This window comes from Mus caroli, chromosome 19 (genome assembly GCF_900094665.2).
Source record: "Mus caroli chromosome 19, CAROLI_EIJ_v1.1, whole genome shotgun sequence".
Taxonomy (NCBI): Eukaryota; Metazoa; Chordata; class Mammalia; order Rodentia; family Muridae; genus Mus; species Mus caroli.
In genome coordinates, this window is record NC_034588.1 from 53458460 (window position 1) to 53484003 (window position 25544).

The 25544-nt window shown below is 48.9% G+C and overlaps 1 protein-coding gene across 2 annotated transcripts in view; it reads right to left on the reverse strand.

Moving 5' to 3' along the window:
* Positions 1-24087, reverse strand: part of Afap1l2 (actin filament associated protein 1 like 2) — a 95254-nt gene extending 71167 nt beyond the window's left edge. The window contains exon 1 of one of the 2 annotated variants that reach the window (XM_029472651.1): positions 23610-24087. In XM_029472651.1, the coding sequence (XP_029328511.1) occupies positions 23610-23625 (16 nt within the window). In that variant the 5' untranslated portion in view covers positions 23626-24087. The remainder of the gene's footprint in view (positions 1-23609) is intronic. The other variant, XM_021151564.2, reaches the window with a different exon arrangement.
* Positions 24088-25544: the final 1457 nt, after the last annotated feature.

Here is a 25544-nt window from a genome sequence, read left to right on the forward strand (position 1 = left end):
GGGAGAGATACTCCACCTTCAGTCATGTAGTCACACAAATTGTTTTTACAGTGTGGCATGATGGGAAGAATGGAGAGAATAATGCTTCATGGACACTGTATACATGAAGATGCTATGGAAGTCAGAGCCTGGTGTCTCTAAATAAAGTTTTATTGGAACACAGCAGTGGCCATTTGCTTTCACAGCACCTATGGCTGGTCACACACTGAAAGGCCAGAGCTGAGTCGCTGGCATTCAGACCAGATGGCCACAAATCCTAAAGTAGTTGTCACCTCCCCTGTCCTTTACAGAGAAAGTGGTGGGCCCTATTCCAGAGCAGGTAAACAGGCAACACCCAGGGCACTGTGAAGCCATGGCCGGACCAGAGCAATGTGAATGTTGACAGACTTTTTATTAGCAAAATTTAAAATGTAACAATATTTCAGTATAGTGGTTTGCATGACTACCATTTGAAACAGTCTTGATATTTACTATGTATCCCAGGCTGGCCTGGAACTCATCAAATAGCCTGGGCTAGCCTTGAGCATACAGTCCTTCTGCCTCTCCTTCCCAATGCTAGAAAGAATAGAACTCTCTCTCTCTTTTTTTTTAATAGCATAACATCTTGCCAAATTGGAATTAAAAGTTAGTGGCTCTATCATCAAATCAATTACAAATGTTTATTTGTTAAAACAAAACATTGTTAGCAGAAGATCCTTAGCCAATGGCCTGTTTGGTTGCCAACTCTTACTGTGAGACAAGGAGGAAGTTGGCTGTGATTTTATGATTTTGTATTTCAGTTCCTGGCCAGTGTAACTATTAAGAAGTATTTAAAATTTTTTAATTTGATGTAGACAGTTCTATAGTTTTCTCCTGCCTACCTCAAAGCTAGTCATTCAAGGGTGTCTAAACTACACAGTGACTCTACTGAAGGGATCTAAGATCTCCAACGGAAGAAGGGCCATGTCTATCCAGTGCTTCATCAGCATTGGGGCATCAGCCTAAATACATGGAGCCTCACAGCTGATGCAGTCTCTAAATAAATCCTGCTGAGCATGGATGGAAGAAGGGTAGGGTTGTCAAGTATGATACAAAGACCTACGAAGCCCTGACGATGACGGGCAATGCCTTAGAAGAGCAGAAAGGGAGAGATGGGCTGGGGTCTGATGCTACTAAGCAGGTGGTATTGGGTAGCATCGAACTAGCATACCTTTTCATTCGATCCTATGAACACATTTCTTTAAACCTAAGGTAAAGAGCGTTCAGTCCTGTTCCACCGTAGCAAAGAACCTTGCTCCCCCTGGAATCAGACCTAAGTGGTTACCTAACTCAAAACCACAAAGAGGGGTTTTCTGCCTACGTCATCCCAGGGGCCGAAATGACGCTGCAGATCAAGATCCCGATAATGCAGCCATCACACTTGTTAGATCCTGAACTGTCAACACTCAATTAAAAACACACATGAGAGCATTCACACCAGCCAAGGGATAGAAAGCACTTAAGACAGAAGACCAGAGAAGCAGGGAAGGAATACTGGACCACCCAGGCAGAACCAGCTAGAGATCAAGAAACCATTGGAGCTTCAGGCCTCCCTGCAAGTCACCACCCACAGAGCCCGGGGCCAGGAGATGGTCCCGGTGGAGTGGGCTGGGCTGATCTTTGCCTGCCTACCCAACAAGGTGCAAGATTAAAGGGCACTCAACATGGTGTTTACAAATATCACCAGGAGGTATCATCTGAGTCCAGGTCATACCACACCATATAGATGAAACACCTCTCCCGTGCAGTTTGCTAATTCATACTTAGCCTGCCTCTTCCTACTCTCAGATTTCCCCAACCCCAAAATACCTCTGTTGTGATTCGAATGTGGAGTGTTTCCCACTGGCTCATGTGTTTGAATGCTTGGTTCTCACCTGGTGCTGCTGTTTGGGAGACTGTAGAACCTTGTCTAAGCTGGAGGGAGTGGGTCACTGCCTGGAGGCCTTGAGGTTTTAAAGGCCTATCCCACTTCCTGCTCACTCTACCTCCTGACAGCAATCACAATGTGACCTGTGACCCCAACTCCTGATTCCTGGCCTTTCCGCCATGATGGAACATCTAGCAGGCCTCTGGCTCCTGTCCTCATGCCTTGCCTGCCTTGATGGAATGTGTCGCTCAGATTTTATTACATGTGCATATTTAATCAAGGCTGTGTAACTTCAGCACCAGTGAACAATATGGTTAAGAGAATCAAGTTCTTAGAAGAGCGGCCATGGTGTAGAATGGGCTGCTTTTTCTCGGTTTCCCCAGCAAGGATGCTGAGCTGAGCTGAGCTCTAGTATTCTAGATGCAAACCTGTCAAGATGCAGAGCTACTCTCAGTGTCTCAATCTCCATTCAATAAGACAGGAATGAGCCACGGGCTTGGGACACTGAGGAAGGAAGGCCAACGGTCAGAGAAGCTTAAAGGAGGGACCGTGAGGTTGATGTCTCCATGTCAAATGGAGTCCTTTGTGTGCCAAACAGACTCTGTATAGGGCTCGCCTATTTTTTCTGTCCACACTTCTTCATGGCACTTTTCAAGAAATGGAGACGCGAGTTTTCTGAGATTTCCCACATGCTACCAACAATGTGCTGGGCCCCAATCTGCCAGAGAGCCTCTCCGGCAGGGAGGATAGCAGCGAGGAGAGCACAAGTCAGTGGAATAAGGGTACACATGGCTCGCTCTGCTCACAGCGGACCTGGAGATGCAGTCTTTGCGTTATTCATGGAACCCGTGAGACAGACATTGACAACCCCTCCTCGCTTCAATGCTAAGAATGTTTCTAAAAATAAGCATTAGCTCAGTATGGACACAGGAAGTGGACGCAGTTCCCGAGTCTCAGTGGCGGCTGCCCAGTACTCTGTTTACCGCTTCCGGTTGACTCCTCCTGGATGGAATCTGGAGAAGGTTGAAAACAGGTGGGGAGTGAAGAAGCCTGAGTACAAGACCTGAGGCAACCTGAACTACGATGCGGGCACCGACAAGCCAAGGATCGTAGCCTTGGACTCATGGGAAAATGGTAAAGCCTTCCTCTGGTCCATGTGAGGATGCTGCTAGTGTGTGCAAAAAATGTCCACCATGGCTTCCTGCTCCACCGGTATTTACAACCTGAAGACAGCTCCCCTACAGAGACTACAGAAAGGCAGCTCACTCCCTACCTCCTATGGCCAATCCTGTACAAATTCTAAGCACACACAAAAATAAATGTTAACAATGTCTTCAAGCAATGAAACAATGTAAGGGGGGCAGCTCGGTGGGGAAGGGGCTGGGACACATTCTCAGCTCCAAGTCAGGTGGCTTTGGCAGCTCCATCTTAGAGGGAAACCTAGACATAGGTGGAAAGACTGGGATGGGGGAATGAATAAACTGGGTTCTCCTGGGGGCTTCATTTCTACTGGATCCTTTGGTTTTCTAAAACCCTTATACCAAAGAAAGTGGACAGGAATGGAAGGAAAAGGGCAAGAAGGAAAAAATGAGGGAGAGGAAAATGGAGTGGGGGAGACAGGGGCAGGGAGGGGGCAGGGAGAGGATTGAGGTGGGGGGATGGGCATGGGAGGAGAGGATAGGGTGGGGAATGGGACAGCAAGAGAGAGGGATGGGGGAGCAGGGGGAGGATTGGGGTAGGAGGATGGGGTGGGAGGAGATGGGAGGGGAAAGGAGAGGGGACACTGAAGGAGGGGGAGGGAGAAGGGGGCACTGGGGGAGGGGCAGAAGATGGGGACAGCTAGGGTTGGGGGTGGGGAGAGGTAGAGGGGTTAGAAGTAGCAACCCTTAGGATTATTATAGAGGTAGGAAAACCTGTGGGGTTAACTGTATCCTTGACACACCATCATGGAGGGTAGAGAGTGGGGATTTGACATCCCTCCTGCAAGCTTCTGCTGCTCACACCTAATCTGTAACAAGCATGGGGCTTGCTTAAAGCCGGGTGCAAAGGTGGGGTCTGCACAAAAACACAAAGAAGAAGCTACTACACCGAACGAATTCTTCAAAGGACCCATGGCTTTCTGAAACATTGTTTATACTGTTTTAAGACATTTGAAGGAACTCCAGCTGAAGACAAAGGAAAAAAAATAACAGAAAGAAAAGGAGAATGAAAACTGGAATTTTCCTGGCTGGCAGGAGAGGGGCTTCCTTCCTAGAGGGAATGGAAGCAGAACCTGAGGAATGGGGGCTGTGACTCTAGGCTGAGGAACCCACTTCCCACTGTGGACAGGTACAAGGCTAGAGGAGTCCCCAACTCTGTCTTCTTCAGTCCCCTCTCCCTCCTGCCAGATTGTAGGAAGAAGGCAGAGGACAGGAGGGAGCCAGGGCCCAGGCCTCTGAGGTCAGTTCCAATGTGCCCATTCACCCCATCACAATGGAGGCTGCAGGCAGCATGGGCTGCCCCGGAAGAACAAACCCTCCAAGACCCAGGGTTGGGTGACTGCAAAGGGCCTGGAAACGATGTCCCCTGTGTTAGCCTTCACCCTGTGGGTCAGGCTCTGGAAGGATTCAGGGCTTCTTCATCAGCCACCAACATGCCCACCAGGGGCCTTGCTGCTCTGGGACAGCTTGAGCCTTCATTGCTCAGTCAATGCTCCCATGTCTGTGGTCTCAGCCCTGCTCCAAGTGATGAACCAACTTCATTGGGAATGTCTGCTGAGGGCTCTCTGAGAAGCACCCTTGTTCCTCCATAGAGGCCAGCTGCGAGTGAGGACGAGGGACATTCATTACTCAGGACATTTGCCAACAAAGAGAGAGACAGCTGTTGGGCTCAATGGCGTGTGGCTGCGCATTGCCTTTAGTGAAGTTTATTTTCTAAGTGGGAACACTGTTTCTTCCAAATTCCGTGAAACCGGGCCGGAGGTGGGGGGTGTGTGTGATGTTAAGACAGAGTCCTTGGTCGCTCACTAATCATGTATTGCATGAGGTGTCACAGGGACACACCAGCCCCCACTTTCATACCTATCTCTTATCCCAACCCAAACCACTGCCACCCGGAGCTTTGCCAAATCCAGCCAAGGACCTCGCCTTCCCTTCCTCCTCCCCTCATGCACCCACAGCAGGGCTGGGCCTCCATGCTCAGAACAGCCCCACAAAAGCTCCAAGTCTGGATAGAGGAGACCCGTGGAGAACTTCACAGAAACTTCTAGACGTGGTTAAGGACAAAGTGAATGCCGACTATGTCTCAAACACCCTGCTAATGCACAATTTAAAAGTGGTAAAGCTAGCCTTGGGGATTAGATAAGGCACAGTGGGAACAGAAACCCACCTATCAGCAGGTAGTGAAGAGCCAACAGAGGTCCCATGTGGAGTCTAGCAGCTGGAACCAGATCTTACTTAGAGAGGCTTGGGAGGTGTGGTAGATAACTGGGAGCACACTCCCTGTCAGGAGACGCAGAAAGAGCTTGGTGAGCTGGTTGTCAGATGGGACACCTGAAATTGAGGCGCTGCAGAGCTTTCTCTGAGGAATGCTCCCTGATCGGACCAGGCTCTCCTCAGGCCAGCTTCAGCTGAGCAACACAAGATCATGTTGACTCATTCTAAAGGGAACACCAAGACGCCCCCACTCTGGCTACCGACTGGATACACCAACAACAGCAAATCTAACCCTGGCTGCGGGTCAGGTTGGAAGTCTTCTGAGGAGCACAGTGATGCCAAGGTTGACCAGGTTAGCCCAGGTGCAGACTGCTAGAGTTAGGTTGCTGCTGGCTGGCTGGGAGCTTTTTGCTCACGCTGTCTCTGGCCTCCATTCTCTTTGTCCTCACAGTAAAGGCAGCAATGTTAACTGCTGGACCCTTGCCTTCCCTCCCCACCCCACGCCCAGGTCTGATTTTGCTGGCTTGGAATAAGATGAAAGGCCTGATAGGAAAGTTCAGGGAAGCCTTTTATTAGCATTCTTATCCCAGCCGAGTTCAGACAGCAGCCCTGCATTCCAGGAGACTTCGCCCTGAGCAATGCAATGCCAAGAATGCCAACGAAAAACTCCGAGACGCTTTCCCAATGGGAACTCTGCCTAGCCAACCCTGCTCAATACAGAGACCTTGTGAAACGGAGAGTATTATGGGATACTTCAAGATCTTCCCACCGCCTCTCTGGAGTCTCCAGGGATTAAGCAAGATAATAGGCAGAAACTATGGGGGGGTGTGGCAAGGATGAGTCAATGAGCATGCTCACTGTCAGGTGTATGCAGTAAGGCTTATACACACCTTCCAGTACTGCAATAGCTGTAGGGCAGCTACAGTCAAGCCTCAGGTCCTGGTCACCCCATAGGAAGAAGGCCTGTCACAAGACTCCCTGATATGTTCATAAAGGACCTTGATGGACTGTCATTTGAAATAAGACACACTAGATCTTGATCTTTGCTCGATAGCAGAAGGCTACATCACTGTGGAGCAGAAAAATAAAGAGAGTCAAAGCTAATAGTTTGGAGGGGGTTCTTCCTGTGGCAGAGACACTGCTGCAGAGCGGGGAGCAGCTAGGGGGCTGTGTCCTCAGTCAACCATGTAGGAGTAGCTGCAGCCAGGAGGCACAATGGTTCTCAGGGCTCAGTGACAACCCATGGTCCCACCAAGGAAGCAGAAGCTGGGGGTGGTCTAGCATGGCCCAGCTGATACAGAGCGACCCCAAGCAAAGATGTCTGAAATTCCAGTGAGCATGCCACTGCTCTCGTGACCACAAAGCACTTTCTCCTCCTCTGTGCTGTGCCAAGCGAAGGGGCTCAGGCTTCGGGCGGGTGACACAGGCATGGACGCTCTGCTGTCCGTAGGGATGAGATGCAGGCATGGTTGCCTGCTGTGTGCAGGGATGAGATGCAGGCATGGACACTCTGCTCTCTGCAGGGGTGAGATGCAGGCATGGACGCTCTGCTGTCCGCAGGGATGAGATGCAGGCATGGACGCTCTGCTGTCTGCAGGGGTGAGATGCAGGCATGGTTGCCTGCTGTCTGCAGGGATGAGATGCAGGCATGGACACTCGGCTGTCTGCAGGGGTGAGATGCTCATCACCAACCTGACTCTCTCCCTGCACCTCTCCTTCCAACCATGCTAACATCAGCCAGTCTCAAAAGAGAGTCCACCGTCCCCTGGGTATCTGTGACTAGGAGAGTTTGCCACTATCCATAGCTATTCCGTATTGAGGCTGTGTTAAGAGAGGACTGGCCTTGGCTACCATGGCTACCAAGGCACTATGGACTTCTCTTAGCATGTATTCTGTCCTATAAGGCTACAATAGCCCCCTTTGTTATTTATGTTCAGGGTTTTCTCTTTTTGAAACATTTTTATACATAGTTTCTTTCACCGGGTGTTGAACAGTGATTGCTATGGATGGGGAAAACCAAGACAGGTGGCAATAAAGGACCAACAAGATACACAGTCTTCATACAGACAACCACCTCTTCAGGATGAGCTTGCATCCTTTCCCAGCCCATGGCTCAAGGGTGGCAGTTCAGAGAGCAGAGACAGAAGGCACCAGAAATAAACACAACAGTCCAGAGCAGGCTCAGTCTTCAGTCTGCTTTTCCTACCACCCACCAAACATTACTATGTGCCTCCCCCTAGCTCTTTTCCACCCTCCCATGATAAAATGACTTCTTTGGAAAGTATCAAAGTATATTCTTTTGGGGTACTTGGCTTTCCCAGTGGGGTGTTAATTGATTTCAAAGTACTCTATCTGGTGGTAGCCTAGCCATTTGGAGGAGGCAGTAGGTGGGTCAAAGCTAAATCTCACTGTCAAGTTTCTCAGAATGAGACACAAACTCCCGAGCATGCCCAAGCTTTCTCTGCTCCCTCTCCTTCTAACGCACACCATTCTAATGCATGACAGCCTTGAGCTTCTGAACTTGTTTTTTCTGCCTGGGCCTCTCTGTCTGTAAAGATTCTCCTCCCAACTCAAGTCTCAACTCAATTATCACTTCCTCAGAGAGTCTCCAGCCATGCTGGCTAATGTTCCATGATGGCTGGTGATGGACACTGTACCAATACCAACAAAGTCCTCTGGTGTTGCTTTCTTTCACTTTAAGTAAAAAAAAAATTTTTTTTAATTAAAAAAAATATATATACACATATACACACATACACATATACACATATACATATATATATACTTATATGATATATAAGGTATAAGGTTTATGAGGTGTATAAAATATATAGTATATATATGTATAACATATATTATATATTTATGTATGTATATATATGTATGTGTATGTGTGTGTATATATATATATATACACACATATATACATATACATCATCATATACATATATATATACATATACATATATATATACATATACATATATATATATATATATATATATATATATATATATCACCCTTTGAACCTCTCCTGTAGAGCTGCTGGCTGGTTTACAATACACCAACAACATGCCTGGCTACCGCAGGACCCAAGGCTTTACACAGCAAAGCCCCAAAGTGTCTATTGTATGAACACTTGGAAATCCTTGGAAGAAAGGAGCTGTGTCAAAGCCATTGATAAGGTTATGATGACATCGCAGGTCCTTTGACTCAGAAAGGCCCGACATGGCCTTGAGGGGTGGACATGTGAACTTCAAGAAACAAGATTAGGAAAAACAGACAAAAAGATCTTTACTGTCGAGGATTCAGAAAATGTGGCTATGAGTGTAGCATCCAGGTCCAGAGATGTAGGGCAGAAAGTGAGCTCTGTCAGCCAGTGCTGGGTCAAAGGCAGGGGAGCTAGAAGAGTGAGCTAGATGTAACCTATCCCTAGCTCAGAGAGAGAACAGGGGGAAAGAGACCACCAAAGGTGACCTTGAGGTAGCTCCTGTTTCCTGAAAACCCTGAGCTCAAGTCCCTGCCTTGAAATGAAGGTCAGTTTTTCTGTCCACTAACCATTCCACACCCGAGGATAAGCTTTTCTCTTGCTTACATTAACGGCCCCAATATGTGCAGGCTCTGCCTTCTGGTACGGGGAGAGCACGGCATTGGGTATAGCAAATGGGTACATGTCCTGGTCCAAATGGCTCTGTGCACACATACCTTTGTATCTCAGAGGTTAAAAAAAAAATACAGAAAAACAACTTTGAATTCAAGAGGGAACAGAGATTGTGGAACATTAAAAGAAAAAAAAAATCCATAGTCAACTTTATCCAGGTCAGACAGACCCAGAATAGGAGTATTTAAGTATATTGACTTTATATGCCTGTTTCACATATGCCAGATGGAAGGATGCAGAATGGGGCCTTGGATTACAGTCTAGTGATCTTATGTCCAGTCAAGGTCTGGAAATACCCAACTCTACTGCTTTCGATTCAATCTGACAGAATTTGGATGCTGGCTGTCGGCCATGACCTGTACTTAGTAATGCAGACCCAAAGATGACTAAGAAAAAGGCATTTTCAGGGTGGCTGCTGGCAATGGAAAGATACGCAACTATCAAAGGCAAGCCTGACCATGCCAGGCCTGAGAGAAAGTTGTTAGGGCTGTCCTCCCTCTGTGATGATGTGGGATGGTGACACCCCCTGACCCCCACTACAGCTCTGACAGCTATATGTGAACTATAGGGCCTAGTATAAGAATAATTTCTTATCACAGACTCCTGGGAAAGGGGCCTCAGACAGGCCAGCAATTCACGAGGCAGGCACAGGGCAGAAGACCCCCTTCCCCTCTTACAGCTCACTGCTTCAGTGTCTGATGTTACCCTCCTCTGCCTAATTCTGCTCTGAGTTAGAATTATATATCAGCTTCTGGTAGCACGGGTAGACTAGGATATATAATTTCCCTTCTTCTCAGCCCCCACGACCTTTCAAATAGGCACGTTTGATATGTCTTCTGCTTACTGTGCACTGCTTCGTGAATTTTTTTTTTTTAATGGCTAGAAGTGCTACTGTCAAAGGTCTGTGCTCTCAGCCAGCACCGAGTCTTAAAGAGCCATCTGAGTTGCCGCACAGTCACCTGCCCCATCGGCTTTGCTACTGCAGACCCCTTCCTGTGTACCCACCAGTTCTCCTGACCCTGTTTCCCACTCCTGACCAAACAGATAATGCTGGGCAGATCATCCTCAACTCTGCCCCGGGGAGAGCTGGCAATTTCTAGATCATATAGTAAATGTATATAATATTCAATGCAACCAAGACATGCCTGAGTGTTTTCTTGTCTTACTACACGGTCCAGTGCTCCTTCAGTCAGGCCCAAGGGCTGAGGAGTGTCATTCCCTATGAATACTTGGCATTGGGCAGGCCTTGCGTAACTGCTAACCTCCTGGGCAGTGTCTCAGCTGGGTTGTCAGCAATGGCCACAGGAATATCAGCATCTCTTTGTTAGGTTTCTGGTGGCCACTGTAGCTGTAAACTCCTACTCAGACTCTTCCTATTGCAGGAACTCCTTGTAAACCCTAAATGCCAATTCCTTGAAAGTTCAGATCAGCGGTTCTCAGCCTTCCTAATCATGTGACCCTGTAATATATTTCCCTATGTTTCAGTGACCCCCATCCATAAAATTCTTTTTGTTGCTACTACATAAATATACTCTTGCTACTGCTATGAATTATAATCCTAATATCTGATATACAGGGTATCTGATATGTGACCTCTATGAACGAGTCATTCAACCCCCGAAGGGGCCATGCCCCACAGTTGAGAACTGCTGTTTTCAGGGTTATGACTAACCTCTTCCCTTTCTCCCAACTGTCTATTAACCATCTAAAGTTATTTACAGGTGACTGGAAATTCGAACTTGGGGAAACTCAACTTGAAGAAAACGTAGGGCAACAGAACGTTCCTCGATCACCTGAACTCTATTTTCCGAGCACTCGAAATACATGACATGTGCAGTAAGGTGCTAGGGACACAAAGAATGAGACCTTTAACACTCAGGGAGTTACATATAAACTGTCCATTACAGCATTAACACAATGGCTAGGGCCATGGAGGGCTAAGAGCACTGTGTGTGCACACAGGCTTGTTGGGAGGAGTCACGGTCAAAGCATCCAGACTGAGTGAACTTGGATAAATGAGCTTGCCAGACAGTCCTGAGGGAAGGACATTTCAGCCAAGTCGAGTGCTTACAGAAGTCCACCATAGATGGTTACACAGGATCTAGAGTGCCTAAAGCCCAGAGTGGCCTCAGGAATGACTGCAGAAGCTGGGCATACAGGAAGTGCTCCATGTATCAAGGAGGCCAAATGTGTCTTTAGTACAGTACAGGAGCCAATACATCTCCTGGCTTTCCATTGGAAAATTATCACAGGCACCCTCTCTATCCCAGGAAGAAGGTGTGATCAGGTGCCAGAAGAAAGTTACTATAACTAAGTAACTTAACTAAGTAACTTAGTTCCTTAGCTATGGTAACTCTATAACTAAGTTCCTTAGCTATAGTAACTCTATAACTTAGTTCCTTAGCTATGGTAACTCTATAACTAAGTTACTTAGTTATAGTAACTAAGACAATAATATAATATAATGTGTTTATGTCTCTGAGAAACCCAGAGACAAAAAGTATGGGAAAGACAAGGGTTCCTGTGGATCCCTTGGGGATAAGAATATCCATGGGGGTTAAGACCCATTCATGGAACAGTCTAGACTGCCCTAAAAGAAGCCGAAGGATTTCCTTTGTGCGTCGGTTCTTGGCCACTTCCCTGACTGCTAAGCGTACTTGTGTTAGAAACGTACAGAATCAAGTCATTAGTGGCACACTGGAACCTTACTCTGAACCTACCAGGACCCCTGCTAGCCAGCTGGCTCCCCCTCAATATTAAGCATGGTCACACTCTATAATGACAATTTTTTTAAAGTCACTTGTAGAGAATATTCTGCTCCAAGCTAGGTTATTATGTTTGCTTTTTCTCTACCCAGGGAAGAAATGCACCTGTAGACACCCAGCAGCCACGGATGAAGATGTCAGCACCAGGCCACCCGACATTCTTTCCCTCTCTCCTTCAAGCCACTTCGGCCTTCCCTCCCTAGGAAAATCATCTCCTTCTGGCCAACAAGCTTCTGACTTCAGAGTGTTAGATGGATGGCTCAAGAAAACGGGGAGTGGGAGACAGACATCTCTCCTTTTCTAACATGTGTGCCTATGCGCGCGCGCGCGCGCGCACACGCGCACACACACACACACACACACACACACACGTCTGATATCTGTAAATGTTTAGGGCTGCAAAGAAAGGAGGAGGCAGCTAGACCTTCTCAGGTCAGACTTCCTACATCTCTCCATCCTCCAAACCCATTGCCAACACAATCCCTACATCATTTCACTCTGATATGATTCACAGTCCCTATTGCTAAGGACAAGAAAGTCATCAACTTTCTCCAAGGCCACCTACATTCTTGGGGCTTCCTCTTTAGGTCACATCGGGGTAAACAGGACTGACCCACACCCTTGCTCCGATTAGCAGGACCCATGGGCTCCAGCAGAGAAAGTGGGCTTCTGCTATCCTCTCCCACCTTCCTGTATGCTTTGAGCACAGGCATTCCGCAGCCTCACCTGGCATCAGAGAAGCAAGCCCCACATCCTCAGAACCTAGTATTAGACATCGTTCATTTTGTCAGTGAAACCAGCAAGTAAGAATGGATGGTGCAGAGAAGGAAATGCTCTGAAAGACTCCACTTCAAGGCAGCAGCTTAGATCCTCCCTCTGAGAACAGAGCGCCCTCCCCTCTCTTGAGAGCAGCAGCTAGGCGGCAGCCAGGCGACACCTGGATCCCATAACTCTCAGAGATCTGATCCTGGTGGTGTTTACAGTTACACACACCAAACCAGCATCACGTGACAGAGATGGGCGCTTGCCTGCTGGGAAGTCAGGAGGTCAATGGGAAAAATTATTTTAGTCTCTGTTGAGCCTTCATGTTTGGAACTTTTATTCAAACAATGCAGCGTTCTCATGCTCCCCCTCCCCCGCCGCTGCGTGCCCACTCCCCCCTCTGACACTCACTGGGGGATGGTGGTGGGAGGAGCTGTGCACAGGCTGAGACTGCAATCCTACCCTGTCCTCTGGCCTGCAGGTCACATTGCTACTAATGTGGGGAAGAGGAGGGAGGGGCAGGGACAGGCAGGGGCTTGGACAGGACACTTCTAGTCATGATTCACTAACCCATGGTAAACTAGATGGAATTTGTTCACTTAGTAAGTAGAATATTCCCAGAGTAGAAGGGCTGGTGTCCTTTTCTTTTGTCCTCCATTTCCCAAGAGAGAGATGCTGAGATTAAGCCCTGGTGCCTCTGCCTGTAGTTGTCAGTTTTCTCTGCAGAAACCTGAAACCCTAGCTATGGCTACTCCAAAGGAGAGACTGTAGCTACCAGAGATTTCAGGGCAGAAGGTAGAGAGCTGTCTCTTCTCTGGGTCTTCTCTGGTTTCAGTTGCTCAAGTTCCATTTCTGAATAAAGCTGGCATACAAGAGAGCAGTTCAGGCAGGCAAAGGTACCCACCGGGCAAGCCTGATGACCCAAGTTCTATCCCCGGGTGGGACACACATGGAGGTAGAAGGAAAGACCCAAATCCACAATGCTGTCCTCTGACCTCCATTTATGTATCGTGGCATGCGTCTACCCCATCTCCTCATGTGACTCTGTTTCTCTCTGTGTCTCTGCGTGTTTCTCTGTCTCCACCTCTCTCATAATAATACTTTTTAAAAGCTCTTTGTTTATTTTTATTTATTATTATGTTATTATTTATTAAATAAAATTATTCAAGGAAAAGAGCAAAAGGAAGTGAGGGACAGTACAGAGCGGAGTGTAAGAAAGTGTAAGTTGAGAAGAGAGGGGGGAGCTGCCAAAACCAGTTTGGGCTTATATTCCCCTAACAGACCCCACCTGCAGCACCCTAAACCTATATTTGCATACACTGTTCATCACTGAGAGATGTCAGGGCAAGAACCACAGAGAAGCACTAGACGCTATCTCCCTCACTTGTCCATTTCAGGTCTATTTCTTACACAGCCCAGGCTCAAAGGCCTAGAGATGGTGCCACCCACCAAGGGCTGGGCCCTTGCCTGTCAATCATTAACTAAGACACAGACAGGGCCGCAGGCCAGTCCGATCTAAACAACCCAATGGAGGTTATGTCTAGCCAGGTGACTCCAGGCTGTGTCATGTTGACAGTAAAACTAACACACGACAACTAAGCAGAGGGCCCTGTAAGCTTCTCTCTCTCTCTCTCTCTCTCTCTCTCTCTCTCTCTCTCTCTCTCTCTCAAAAACACACCTGTTGGGAATGCCACAAAACTACAAAACTGGGATTAAAGGACTGCAGGGAAGTGACTGTCTGTAGTACACAGAGTCTGGGGTTCTGGCTGAGAATATCTGCCACAGGGAAGACCAAGTCTGTAAAGATGAAGTTGAGATGCCCCAGGCAAGCTTGCCACCCAACATTTCCTGGCCCTGCAGCCTAGGATGCCAAGCGTCCTAGCAGAGTCCCTTCCAAAAGACCACATTTGAAATTCAGTAAATCAGCTCAATATGTTCTAGGACTGCGAGTATTAAATAAAAGAAGCCAGTGAAACCTTCAAACAATAAGCTCATTCAACCCGATCTCTTTCTCTGCCCCCATCTGGAACTTGAATACAGTTAACATGAATAAATTCTGTTGTATAAGGACTGGGGTGGGGGAGACACCAAAAGGGGGTGAAAGAGGGGAGGAAATGGCAAGAAGCCAGCTTGCTAGTCTAGCAGGAAGGATGGCTGACAGTCCCCTGAACCCAAAATACATCAGTGTGAGCAGATAACCCCGAGAATGTGGTCCTAACCGGCAGGCAGGTGAAGCATTACCTGGAGACTCCTTACCCATGTTCTCCCAGGCATCCCTTTATACACAGTAACCCTCCAGGTTTTGTACAAACCAGATGTGGACTACAGGGCTTCCCCAATCTTGACCTTCCTCAAGGGAACAAGCCACAGCCAGACCTGACTCTGCTTCAAGGGAAATCTCACCAGAAATTGGTTCAAACTTTTTGCTCTGTCACTGCAACCCCCACCCTGACACCAACCCAACAAGGAACAGAAGAAGCACTCTCCCGACTATTGTCTAAGTCTGCTAGGATGGCCAGGGCGTGGGCCAGAGCCGCCTTTGGGAATGTCTGGTGGTTTGAACACACACCAGTGTTTAAGAAGAGATGCCTGTGTGAAATTCTCCAGATCACGTCGACGCGGTCCTCTGCATAGATGGCTCATGGATGTCCAACACATTATACTTAATGAAGAGGCAAAAATTGGCCCCAGCCAGCCTAGGGCATAGAACCAATGCACGTCACCACCCCCCACTCCCCAAAGGACAGACCAATTCAACACAATTGATTTAGAAAAGGAAACAACCAGATACGCATGGTAAAGACTAATAATCTAGCCCCTGCATCACAAGGCTCCGCCCTGCCTGGTGACCATCCTTTACATCATCTGGGGCCGAGCAGGCTCTGCCCTGCTACTTTGTCATGCCATGGCTTCCTCCCCCTTTTCAAATAAACCCTGGCTTATTACTTGCCAGCAGAACTGCCAATGCCAGAAAATCAACAAAGACTGCACCGTGAGCAGCCTGGACAGGCCATTCCAGTTCAATAGCCATCTCAGTGCAAAGACCTATAGACATATTGTCACAGTCACCATGGTGAAGCCACATGTGGCTAGTAGCCCAGCATGGCAGGGTGGATGACCAAGGCTTCCTTACCCAGGATCCTCTTGGGCTCACCTGCTGTTTGGCATTTAGGAGAACGACTGATTTCCTAACGAGGGGAAAATTTGCATCACCGGGTGTTTTCTAGAAGTCTCCATTTCTTAGGATGCAGTCAATGTTGAGTCCTTTTCGCTTCAAACTACAATTCTGCTCTAGCTCCAGCAGAGCAGACTGCGGGAGTTTTGACTGAAGCCCATAAGGGCTCAAAGTGTTCAGCATATCTGTCTCACATGGCGTCCCATGGTCTGCAAGGGGCAGGTGGTGTGATGTTTACAAGAGTAGCAAGCTGATTTGTAACGAAGTAAACAGAAAACATCACAGAGAGACGCACCGCCAAGACAGACAGTGGGCCACAAGTAAGGGCACTCCAGGGCCTGCAAAGTATTTCTAGAAGGAGTTTTATCAAGGTATAATTTATACACAGAGAAAAACAAGCCTGCCTTGTTACCTGGGTAGTACACAGAGCTGCCCCATCACACCAGGAGGTTGGCCATTTCTACCATTCCTTAACACCTATTGTATCATGTTCTATCTCAGACCACCCCATCCCTAGAGCAGCCCTGGTAACTACAGAACTGACTCGCTTTCTCCGTAGGCAGCCTGGCCTCTTTTTTAGAAAGCTGTGTGAGCAAACTGAACAGTGTAGACTCCAGAGCCTCCTTTCTGTCAGTGTCCTGCAAACCAGCAGAAGACAGTTATAACCACGTTTAGTCTCAGACCTTCACTTTCTTGCTCTAGAAACTAAACACCGCTCACCTTTGCTGCAGTGATTCAGAGAGGCCACCAGAGCTGAAGTCTGAGAAGAGGGTGAGCCCACCTCAGTTTTCCCTGGGGCAAGGGGTTTCCTGGTAGTTAGCTTCCTTCCAGGAGGCAAGACCAAGAAATCTCAGGCAAACCAGAATGGCTGGTTGCTTGACTTGGGAAAGCTGCCTATGGTAGCTTGGCCCATTGCCCCATGGGATTCCTTCTGTGGTACAGCTGTATACTATCTCCAGCTAACAGCCGGCTCGACTCCCTTGGTTTAATCATGAGCAGAAGGCTTTGTTGCAGTCTGCTGGGGCTGACATTCCCAGTAAGCTCAGATCTCTCCACCAAACCCATTTCTACCGTTCTGTAACACCTATTGTATCATGTTCTATCACGGACCACCCCATCCCTAGAGCAGCCCTGGTAACTACAGAACTGAGTCACTGGTGAATTCAATGGTGGCCTGGAGTACCTCAGAGGCCTTAAGGAGGTGAGGGAAAGAAAGCTTCTGTCGCCTCACCCCCACTTAGGACCCAGGGAGATCTCTGATATCAAGTGCCCCGTGCCACGCTGTGTACCCCAGCCTGGAGCAGTGCATGCAGGGTGAGGCCGGCTCCTTCCACAAGTCTCTCTGTACATTATTCTCCATACCCTCCACTTGGTGGAGTCTGGGCTTAGTTAATTTGTAGATTACGTGAAGAGAAAATGAGAACCCACCGACAGAACATCAGCCAAGGGCTCAGAGCTCCTACATAAACTCAGAGTTATCTGAGAGAATCAGAGGGACCAGGGTCAAGGCTGAGCCAGCGAGTCCTGTCCTGTCTTTCCAACCGGCATAGATGATGCACACAGTGCCTTGGGGAGTAAGCACTTTGTCTGAGTGCTCCTAACTCTAAAACTTTACAAAGTATGCACACAGCTGGAGCCTCAATTAATCAAGGACTTACACACACACACACACACACACACACACACACACACACACACCTCAAGAGCAGAAGAACCTCGTCACAGGCATGATGGTGTCTGTTCCCCTGACTGAGTGAGACATCACCCTTGCCGAATTATTTACCAGTGGTTCCTGAGTTATTTCACTAGGGTGCCTGGAAGTGGGTGAGTGATCAGTAGCTTACTCATACAGAAACAAGGCCCAGAGAGATTAATTGACTTGCCCAAGGTCGCACAGCATGTTAGTAGCAAAAGGTACATTAGAAGCTGCAGCCCCTACGTGCCCAGGCTGGAGCTTGGCTCCATGGTATCCATCCCCCTAACCCCTCCATCCATGGCATAGGCTGAGCCAGGTCTGTACCCAGGAGAGCCTGGAGGCCAGGTGAGCTGCTGCAGAGGGCACAGGCAGGCTCATACTCACAAGCAGAGACCTGCAGGGTTCTTCTCTGAACCACCAGACAGCAACAGCCCTGTGCTGGAACAGACAGAGAAAGCGCTCAAGACCCTGCAGCCGGGGGGCAGCCAGGGGCAGCCGGGGGCTCTTCCTTCCTCAATTCTGGAAGTGAGCTCAAAGATTTCATCTCATCACCTTTGTGAACCAGGTCTGCTCTTGAGAAGCAGGGCACGAGGCATGTGCTCTGTACAGGAGACACTCATGAGCCATTCATTTGTCCTTACTATGAGCCTGGTAAGAGGCCAAGGGCTGGTCACTCTGAAGGCAGACACAAAGTCCCTATCTTGACAGAGTATAGCCTAGCACAGATAATAAATCTGCATATAAGACCGAGTAACATTAATTCAGGACATTTGTTGCGTGTCTACTGCATGTCACGTATTGATGAGGTCAGATCTAAAGTAGTAAGGGACCAGGGAAGCTATAGTGGCATATGGAAGGCAGACACTGGGCTGGATCCTGAAGATGGTGGAGTTTAACTCAGTAGCGAACCCGTTTCCTGGCAAAGAGACCCTGAGGAGATCAGGACATTACTTCCAGGAATTTTTTTTTCCTAGATGAATTCTTCAGCAGGAATTCTCCTTTTAAAAACCCAGCTTCCCATATCCTGTCACCGACCCTATGAACAGTTGCTTGCCCTCTTTGGCCTCAGTTGTCCCCGACTCTCAAACGGGTCTGATTCATCTCCTATTGCAGACCCCAGGGTCTCCTGGCACTGGCCTTAACAATCTTTGGAGACACAGTGACATTCAAGTCCTTCAAAAAAAAATGAATTCCTTCCATACTTGCTAGCATTCTCTTTCCCACTAAGTCTGCGACTCCCCATCTCTCCACAGGAAATCAGTTTTATTTATAAGAAGCATAATCCTAAACTGACCTTTGCTGGCAGTCCTATCCCCCCACCCCCACCCTACTCTCTTTCCAAACACATTCTCCTGCTGGAGAGTCCTCAGTGACCACCAAGAAGTGAGCGAGGCCAGTGGTTGAGAGGCCACGGAAGGGACACATGACAGTTGTTTCCTGGGGGGTGAGGAGGGGAGGGGAACTGAGACCTGTAAGTTCAGTGACTAGCCCACAGAGGCACGGCATGTAGGTTACTGGGTTTCTTGGCTTCTGTGTTCCGTGCCACTGTGCCTTCCCCTCTGGTGGCAGCCACAGTGCCCTTCTCCCTAGCTTGGGAGGAGTCTCCCTCCCCCCTGAAGGATAGGGGAGCATTTCCTTTATAGGAGCATTTCCTGTCATTAAAGGGGTTTGGAGGAGAACTGGCACCGATTTCTCAGCTTTGAAGCTCTCTGGCCCAGCCTGGCCCTTTAATTGTGCTGGAAGCAGCCCAGTTCCCAGAGCTTTTACCCCATCAGGAGAGAGGAAGGGCCCAAAGCAGAAGCCCTGGCTCCTGCTCTTCAACACCAACATGACCTCTCCCATGTTTTTTTCTGCTTTCAACCATTTCGCTGCCAGGCTCCCACACAGGGGGCTTCAAAGTCAGCGGTGCCCAGGGTCAAGTCCAACGCGCAAACTCAGAGCTCTGGGGCTGCGAGGCATGGAGACTCCTACATTGTTTTAAAACAGTGTTCTTGTGCATCTGTTCAAAGCCTACAATAGCTAAAGGTGAATCTCCTCAGATTTCTGCAGATAATCCCAAGATGCAATGGAATAGCAAGAGAGCGCATGCACAGTAGTTCACTCCGGTCTTGCTTGTGGTTTTTTGTTGTTTTTTTTTTCAGGTTGAGGATTCTGGTTGGCTTTCCACAGCCATAAGTTCTGTGGCCTCAGAGTTGGCCAACTGCAGATCCACGATATAAGGGGTGACATATGGAAAGGCTCTGTTATTGATGGTGTGTAGTTGCAAGGACATTAAATGTGTACTGACTTCTTTGTCATTGTTCCCTAAACACGACAATACAGCAACTACACCCACTGTAGTCTAGAGATGAGGTAAAGCAGTTGGGAAGACAGTGTGCCCCATATACAAATCCTACATCACTTTCAGGACTTGAGCATCATCAGAACTGGGTACCCCTAAAAGCGATTCTTCCAAGGAGGAAGTGGATTTTCCTTTGCATGTTTGCATGAGCATGCGTGTGGGCCAACGGCATGTAATCCTCTCCAATTGCTCTCTACCTTACAGTTTTAGGAGTTAGAAATTTGTCTCATGGGGATTTGGACCTTGCTGATTCAGCTACAGTGGCTAGCCAGCGCACACGGTCATATCTGGCTTTTTACACAGGTGCTAGGGTCTTGAACTCAGATTCCTGTGCTTGTATGGCGAGCACTTACCAACTGAGCCATCTTCCCAGCCTCAGCCTACTCCCTCTAGTTATCTATTTTGACATTTCTTTTTTTTTTTTAAAGTAAATACGCTCCTCAGTCTTGGGTCACGTTGGAGTCACCCGAAGGCCCTTGAAAGCTGCAGTGCCTGACCTACGTTTGAATGAGAACGTCTGGTGCATGCCTGTCTTCTTGGGCCACACACATTTATGGTTCCACATACAGCTGAGGTTAAGTCAGCCGCTACAGGGTCAGACAGCAACAGGTAAAGGGCTGAGCAATTAGGCATGGAGAAAGAATTCCTAAAGGGACATGACTAAATTATCCATGGGCTTTCTTTCCCTTAATTATTAATTATTTTGTCGTTTCTTTTTAGACCTTCTCTGACCACAACTCTTAAGATTACCCAACAAGATTCCTTCCCTGACCACATTGTTTTCTGGACAAAAATCTCACTGCTCTCTCCTTGATCTTCTGCACCATAAAGCCACCCCCCCAAAAAAAAAGTAGTGGTCAGAATGGAAAACCAAAGGCTACAGAAGGATTTACCCCGCAAGCCATGTTGCCCATCTAAAATGAAGTCCGTATATTTCAGCTGGGCCAGTTAGGGTCCAAGTGTGATGCAATTTCAGGAAGCTTTGCCTTGATGTTCCAAGTGTAATCCACAGATAGTAGGTCAGTCACTTGGCCCTGGACCCACTCACCAGCTGGGAGAGCAATAGGAACCAGGATCCTTGACTGCATGGGATGAGGTCAGCCAATGATTGGCTCACACACAATGATACAGGATGCTCTTAGGAGAGTCATAAATATATAAACACTCAAGGATGGGAATCTTTTCAAGGCACCCTGTAGGACTTGGCACAGACTCCTGGACACTTGTAGGGGTCTTATTGCTTATACCATGCCAAAGAGATTCCCATGCAAGGCAGAGCAACTTTACCAACACTTTATAACTTTTTTTCAGAAAAGCTCCATCCCTCTGAGAAGGGACACACATGTATTCCCCACACCCCTTTGGTTTGGTTGAGAAAGTCATGGTGATATAGCAAAGGGGGTTGGAGAGGACTGGGAGAAAAGTTTGGCTGCTTTTCAATATTAGGTATTTCATCCATCCTTCAGCTCCCTCAAGACAATTAGCCCAGAACCTAAAACTATGACCTGCCATGGGGAGGGTGGGCAGTGGGTAACAGAGAGGCCACGGGCATGGAAAGTTTATTGTCCCACCATAGCAGCTTTCTAAGCCTTTCAAGTCTACCTGTGTAGGGAAGAGAACTTAAAGTTGGGAATATGAAAGTATTTAAATTTAAAACTATGTCAGATGCCATTAAGAGTTTTCTCTGGTCGATTTTACAAAAACCCAGATAAATCTTGTTTTTCTGTTCAACTTTATCCTTTAAACCACCATACCTACTTATTCAGCAACGACTCGGTTTTACTTTTAAAATACTGGGGGAGGGGGGGTTGCACTGAAGACCAAACCTGGGTCTTGCACATGCCAGGCAAGATCTCTAACCCTGAGCTACACCCCAAAACCTTACAAAAATGTAAAGGCCCCAGGCTCTGATAAGCAGGAGCAACCTGGTTTATCATTTAGCATTTGTTTTTGCACAGACAAGAGTTAGCATTCACTGCGCGTTCCCAAGGCATGACTGATCTGCCTCTCCTGAGAACAGAGACTGAAACTCGCCTGGGGGGAGAAGATCCCCGCACTCTTCCCAGAAAAAATGTGCAGATATTAGCAGCATGACATCAGTGAGATTTGAAGTCCTGTTTCCCCAGAATGGAGCTGAAGAAGATTCCATGTATTCTCTTTTGCAGTCCAGGTAATTCTCAAGTCAACGCACTCATTGATCTCTAAGACATTGATCTCTAAGACTTACATCTATTTCCAAAACACAAACGCTCTGACCTGAAACTAAGTTCCCTTCAGTTAGCTGGAAGTCCCTAACTGATCTCAGTAGAGAAGGAGCTTTTCAGCTCCCAGGAGAGAAAGATAAACTAAGCAGATTTTATCCAGTAAAGAACTAATTCAAAAACTACACCAAAAACACCTGCTCACAAATCCTAGATGCACAGCTGCCCACTTGTTGCCTGGTCTCTAACTTGAACCAGTTTGCTGCTTGGGCAAAGAAGCTTGCAATTTGGATCTTCTATTTGGGGCCAACATCTGCTTCAACTTCACAATCCAAGGAGCTGAAGCGACCTTGGAAGTCGGTATTTCCAGTGAGGAGACGCCCAAGGCCCCAATCGGCTCCCCCTCCTCGCCCCCAGGTTCCCTCCCTAAGTGGGGAGCAGCAAGAGCAGCCTCTCTTCTACCAAGAGAGGGGCTGTGGCCGCCAATATTCGAGACTGCACGAGGGCAACTTCAGCCTTTCCCTCACAAACTGACCAGATGCCATCAGAACTAAGACAAGACCTCCGGGATAGACGTGGGAGAGAGGCTAAGTGATTTCCCCTGGCGCTCCTCCCCCACCCAGCTGATTTCAGAGCCCTAACCCTGCATTCACAGGTGAGTCACTAAAGACCCTGAGGAAGAGAAAACGCAAAAGTCGAGAAAGATGTTACTACGTTAGGAAACTAAAGCCTGTCCGCACAGTTCCCTTATGTGAGTTCCATAAATAAGAAACCATAGAGGGAGAACGAGATGCCTTGGCAACCCGAGCGTTTGCCTTATTACCCTCCCATGGGAAAATAAGCACAGAAGCAGAATTTCCCCTTAGCCCCTGAAAAGAGCGAGCACAAGACCCTTTTTCCCAGAGGGAGGCATGTAGGGGCGCACCGACATATCCGCCTCAGGGGCAGCACCTTGAACCCCCTTTTCAAAGGACCTACTATCTGAAGTTTCTGGATTCCAGCCCTGGGGCTCCAAAACCCTTCGGGCATATCCGGGCCGGCCCTCCCACCATGGTTTGGCCAAGATCCCTGGCCAGAGCCAAATCCAAGCTCGCTCAGCTGCCAGGACGCCTACGGGCGCTCCACCTGCTGGGCAGTCCACTGGGCTCCTAACTCACACCCCCACGCAGCTTTGGGGTGCAGGATCCGCAAAGGGCATGGCGAGGCACGGTTACAAAGTGGTAGAGAGACGGACCTAGCCAAGAACAGAATAGCACGCCACCCCACCACATTAGGAGTTATTTCTGCTACCGGACAAGGCTTTCCCGGGAATCTGCAAGAAGCCCCTCAATAAGGCAGCATCCATCGAAAGAGCCCTACAACTCGCCCCTTTGCCCCCAGCAGCCCCTTACTGTTGAGACCTTACTAGGGCCCCCCTCGACTGTAGACATCTTTTCCCCAAGGCAAACTGAAACTGGGGGTGACGGGATGGCTCCGGGCACACCCTCGGTTCTCCAACAGGTGAGAAGCCTCACTTTGACCTCCAGGCAGAGATAGGGGCCCAGGAGTATCAAATAGCGCGGACCGCATTCTACGCCCAGAAGCCCACCGCCCTGTTCGTGACTCCTCGGTCGCCCTCTCTAGGGCTGCGGTCCCTTGGGCGTAGACTGTCCGTTCTGGACACCTGAGTCCGGGATACCCGGAGCAAGTAGTTGCGCCCAGCGCCCTCACCTTTGTAGCGCTCCATCCCGGGCACGGTGTGCGCTCTCGGCGCTGCTATCGGCTCCGCGGCTGCGTTCTCCGCGCTGGACTCAGCGCTGGGCTCCGCGCCCCCGCTGCGCGCTGGCCCCTCCCAGTGAAGTCACGCTCGCCGCCCGACCTCCCGGAGTGACCGCCGCGCCCCTAGCCCTCCGATCCTGACTCCACCCGGACGAGCCGCCCTGGACCCCGCCAGGGATCTCCGCAGCCGGTCAGGACAATCAGCGCTCTGGTCCTCACGCACCCCGCGCTGGGCTCCCCGTCCCGAATGCAGATCACTTCCTCCAAGTCGGCCCGAGGGCGGCGGCACGAAAGAAAGAGCCTGGGACGTCCTCAAAGCCTGGGGAAGACTCGGGAACTGCGAGCTCCCGTAGGTCTCCACCAAGATCTGTTTTCTCCAGTGTTGGGACTGCGAACCCAATGCCGGGAGGAGGAGACTGAGGACCAGCGGGGAGGTGGAGACGGACCTAGAGCGCCTCCTGCTTGATCCATCAAGCCAGTGCGCCCACATCCTGGGCCCTCCTAGATTAGCTCCTTGAGTTTAGAAGCCGCTGGGGGCCGGCTCTCAGTCCACCTTGCCTGGCACCTGTACATCGCACACACTCTAGAGCACAGAAAATGACCTCCTTGTAGCCTGCTGCCTGAGCCCAGATTTTATGGGCGTCTGTAGCCTAGGCTTTCCTGAGGAGGATTACAGTGTCTGGAGCCTCCTCAGCAAGCCTGGTCTTCAAGAAAAGATGGCACCTGTCCTGAGGTAGGATGAGTCTGCGTCTCTACTCGGTGCTATTTTCACCTCGGAACACATTTAGTCCTTTTCTTTTGATTCTCTCCAATCCTTCCAAATTTCTAAATCCTCTCCAAAGATTATGCTTTTTTTTTTTTGTTTGTTTGTTTGTTTGTTTGGTTGGTTTTGGTTTTTCAAGACAGGGTTTCTCTGTATAGCCCTGGCTGTCCTGGAACTCACTTTGTAGACCAGGCTGGCCTTGAACTCAGAAATCCGCCTGCCTCTGCCTCCCAAGAGCTGCGATTAAAGGCGTGCGCCACCACGCCCGGCTACGTTTTCTTTTAAGCTTTCAGATTTCACTTTTTAAACCATGCTTGGACTCTCAACAGAGCTCCCAACTTCCTGGAATATACACTTAGGGGAGATTTGCTGTTTTCCGAGAGACCCCTTCATGCTTCCTTGGAACAACAGAGTCAGCTTTGATCTCTGGAGATCTTCTGCCCAGCAATCACTTTTCCTAGTTAGAAACACTTTTCCTAGTACAAACACTTTTCCTAGTTAGAGCAGCAGCTCACGTGAACAGAGCCCTCCTAGCCAGCCAGGAGCCTCGCTCAGGGCTGCAAAACCCCAGCCTTTCAGTTTGCCCATTCACCCTGAGGTAGCAGGTCACTGTCTGTCTCCTGTAGTATAAACAAGTTTAGGGGGAAGGGAGTGGACAAAGTCACATGGGAGGAACCCTAGGGATGCCTACTTCCAAGTCTTATGTGCATAGGTCAGAGACCTCCACATGCCACACATGCACATGAACACACACATGCAAGTACACACACACACACACACACACACAGTTGGCAGCAAGAATGGGCATGGCCCAGAGAATCAGGGCAGGAAGAGACATTCCGCTGGCCTCCTGTACAGTAGCCCTCAAACAGTCGAGCAGCTGTGTTTCTGCCCTAGTGTTCTCATTCCTACCCCTTCTTCCTCTTGCAAATGGCCCAGCAGGGCACACACCCTCCTTTCTGTGGTGATTTCAGACTACTCTCAGTGGAGCCCTGGGTTTTCTTTGAAATGCTCAGTATTGGAAAAGAAGCCTCAAGTCTGTGGTGACTGCTCACTTTTGGCCAGACTCCTGCCCTGCCTGCTGAAGCTGAGTGAGCAGGTCCAGGCCCCACTTAGCAGGGCTT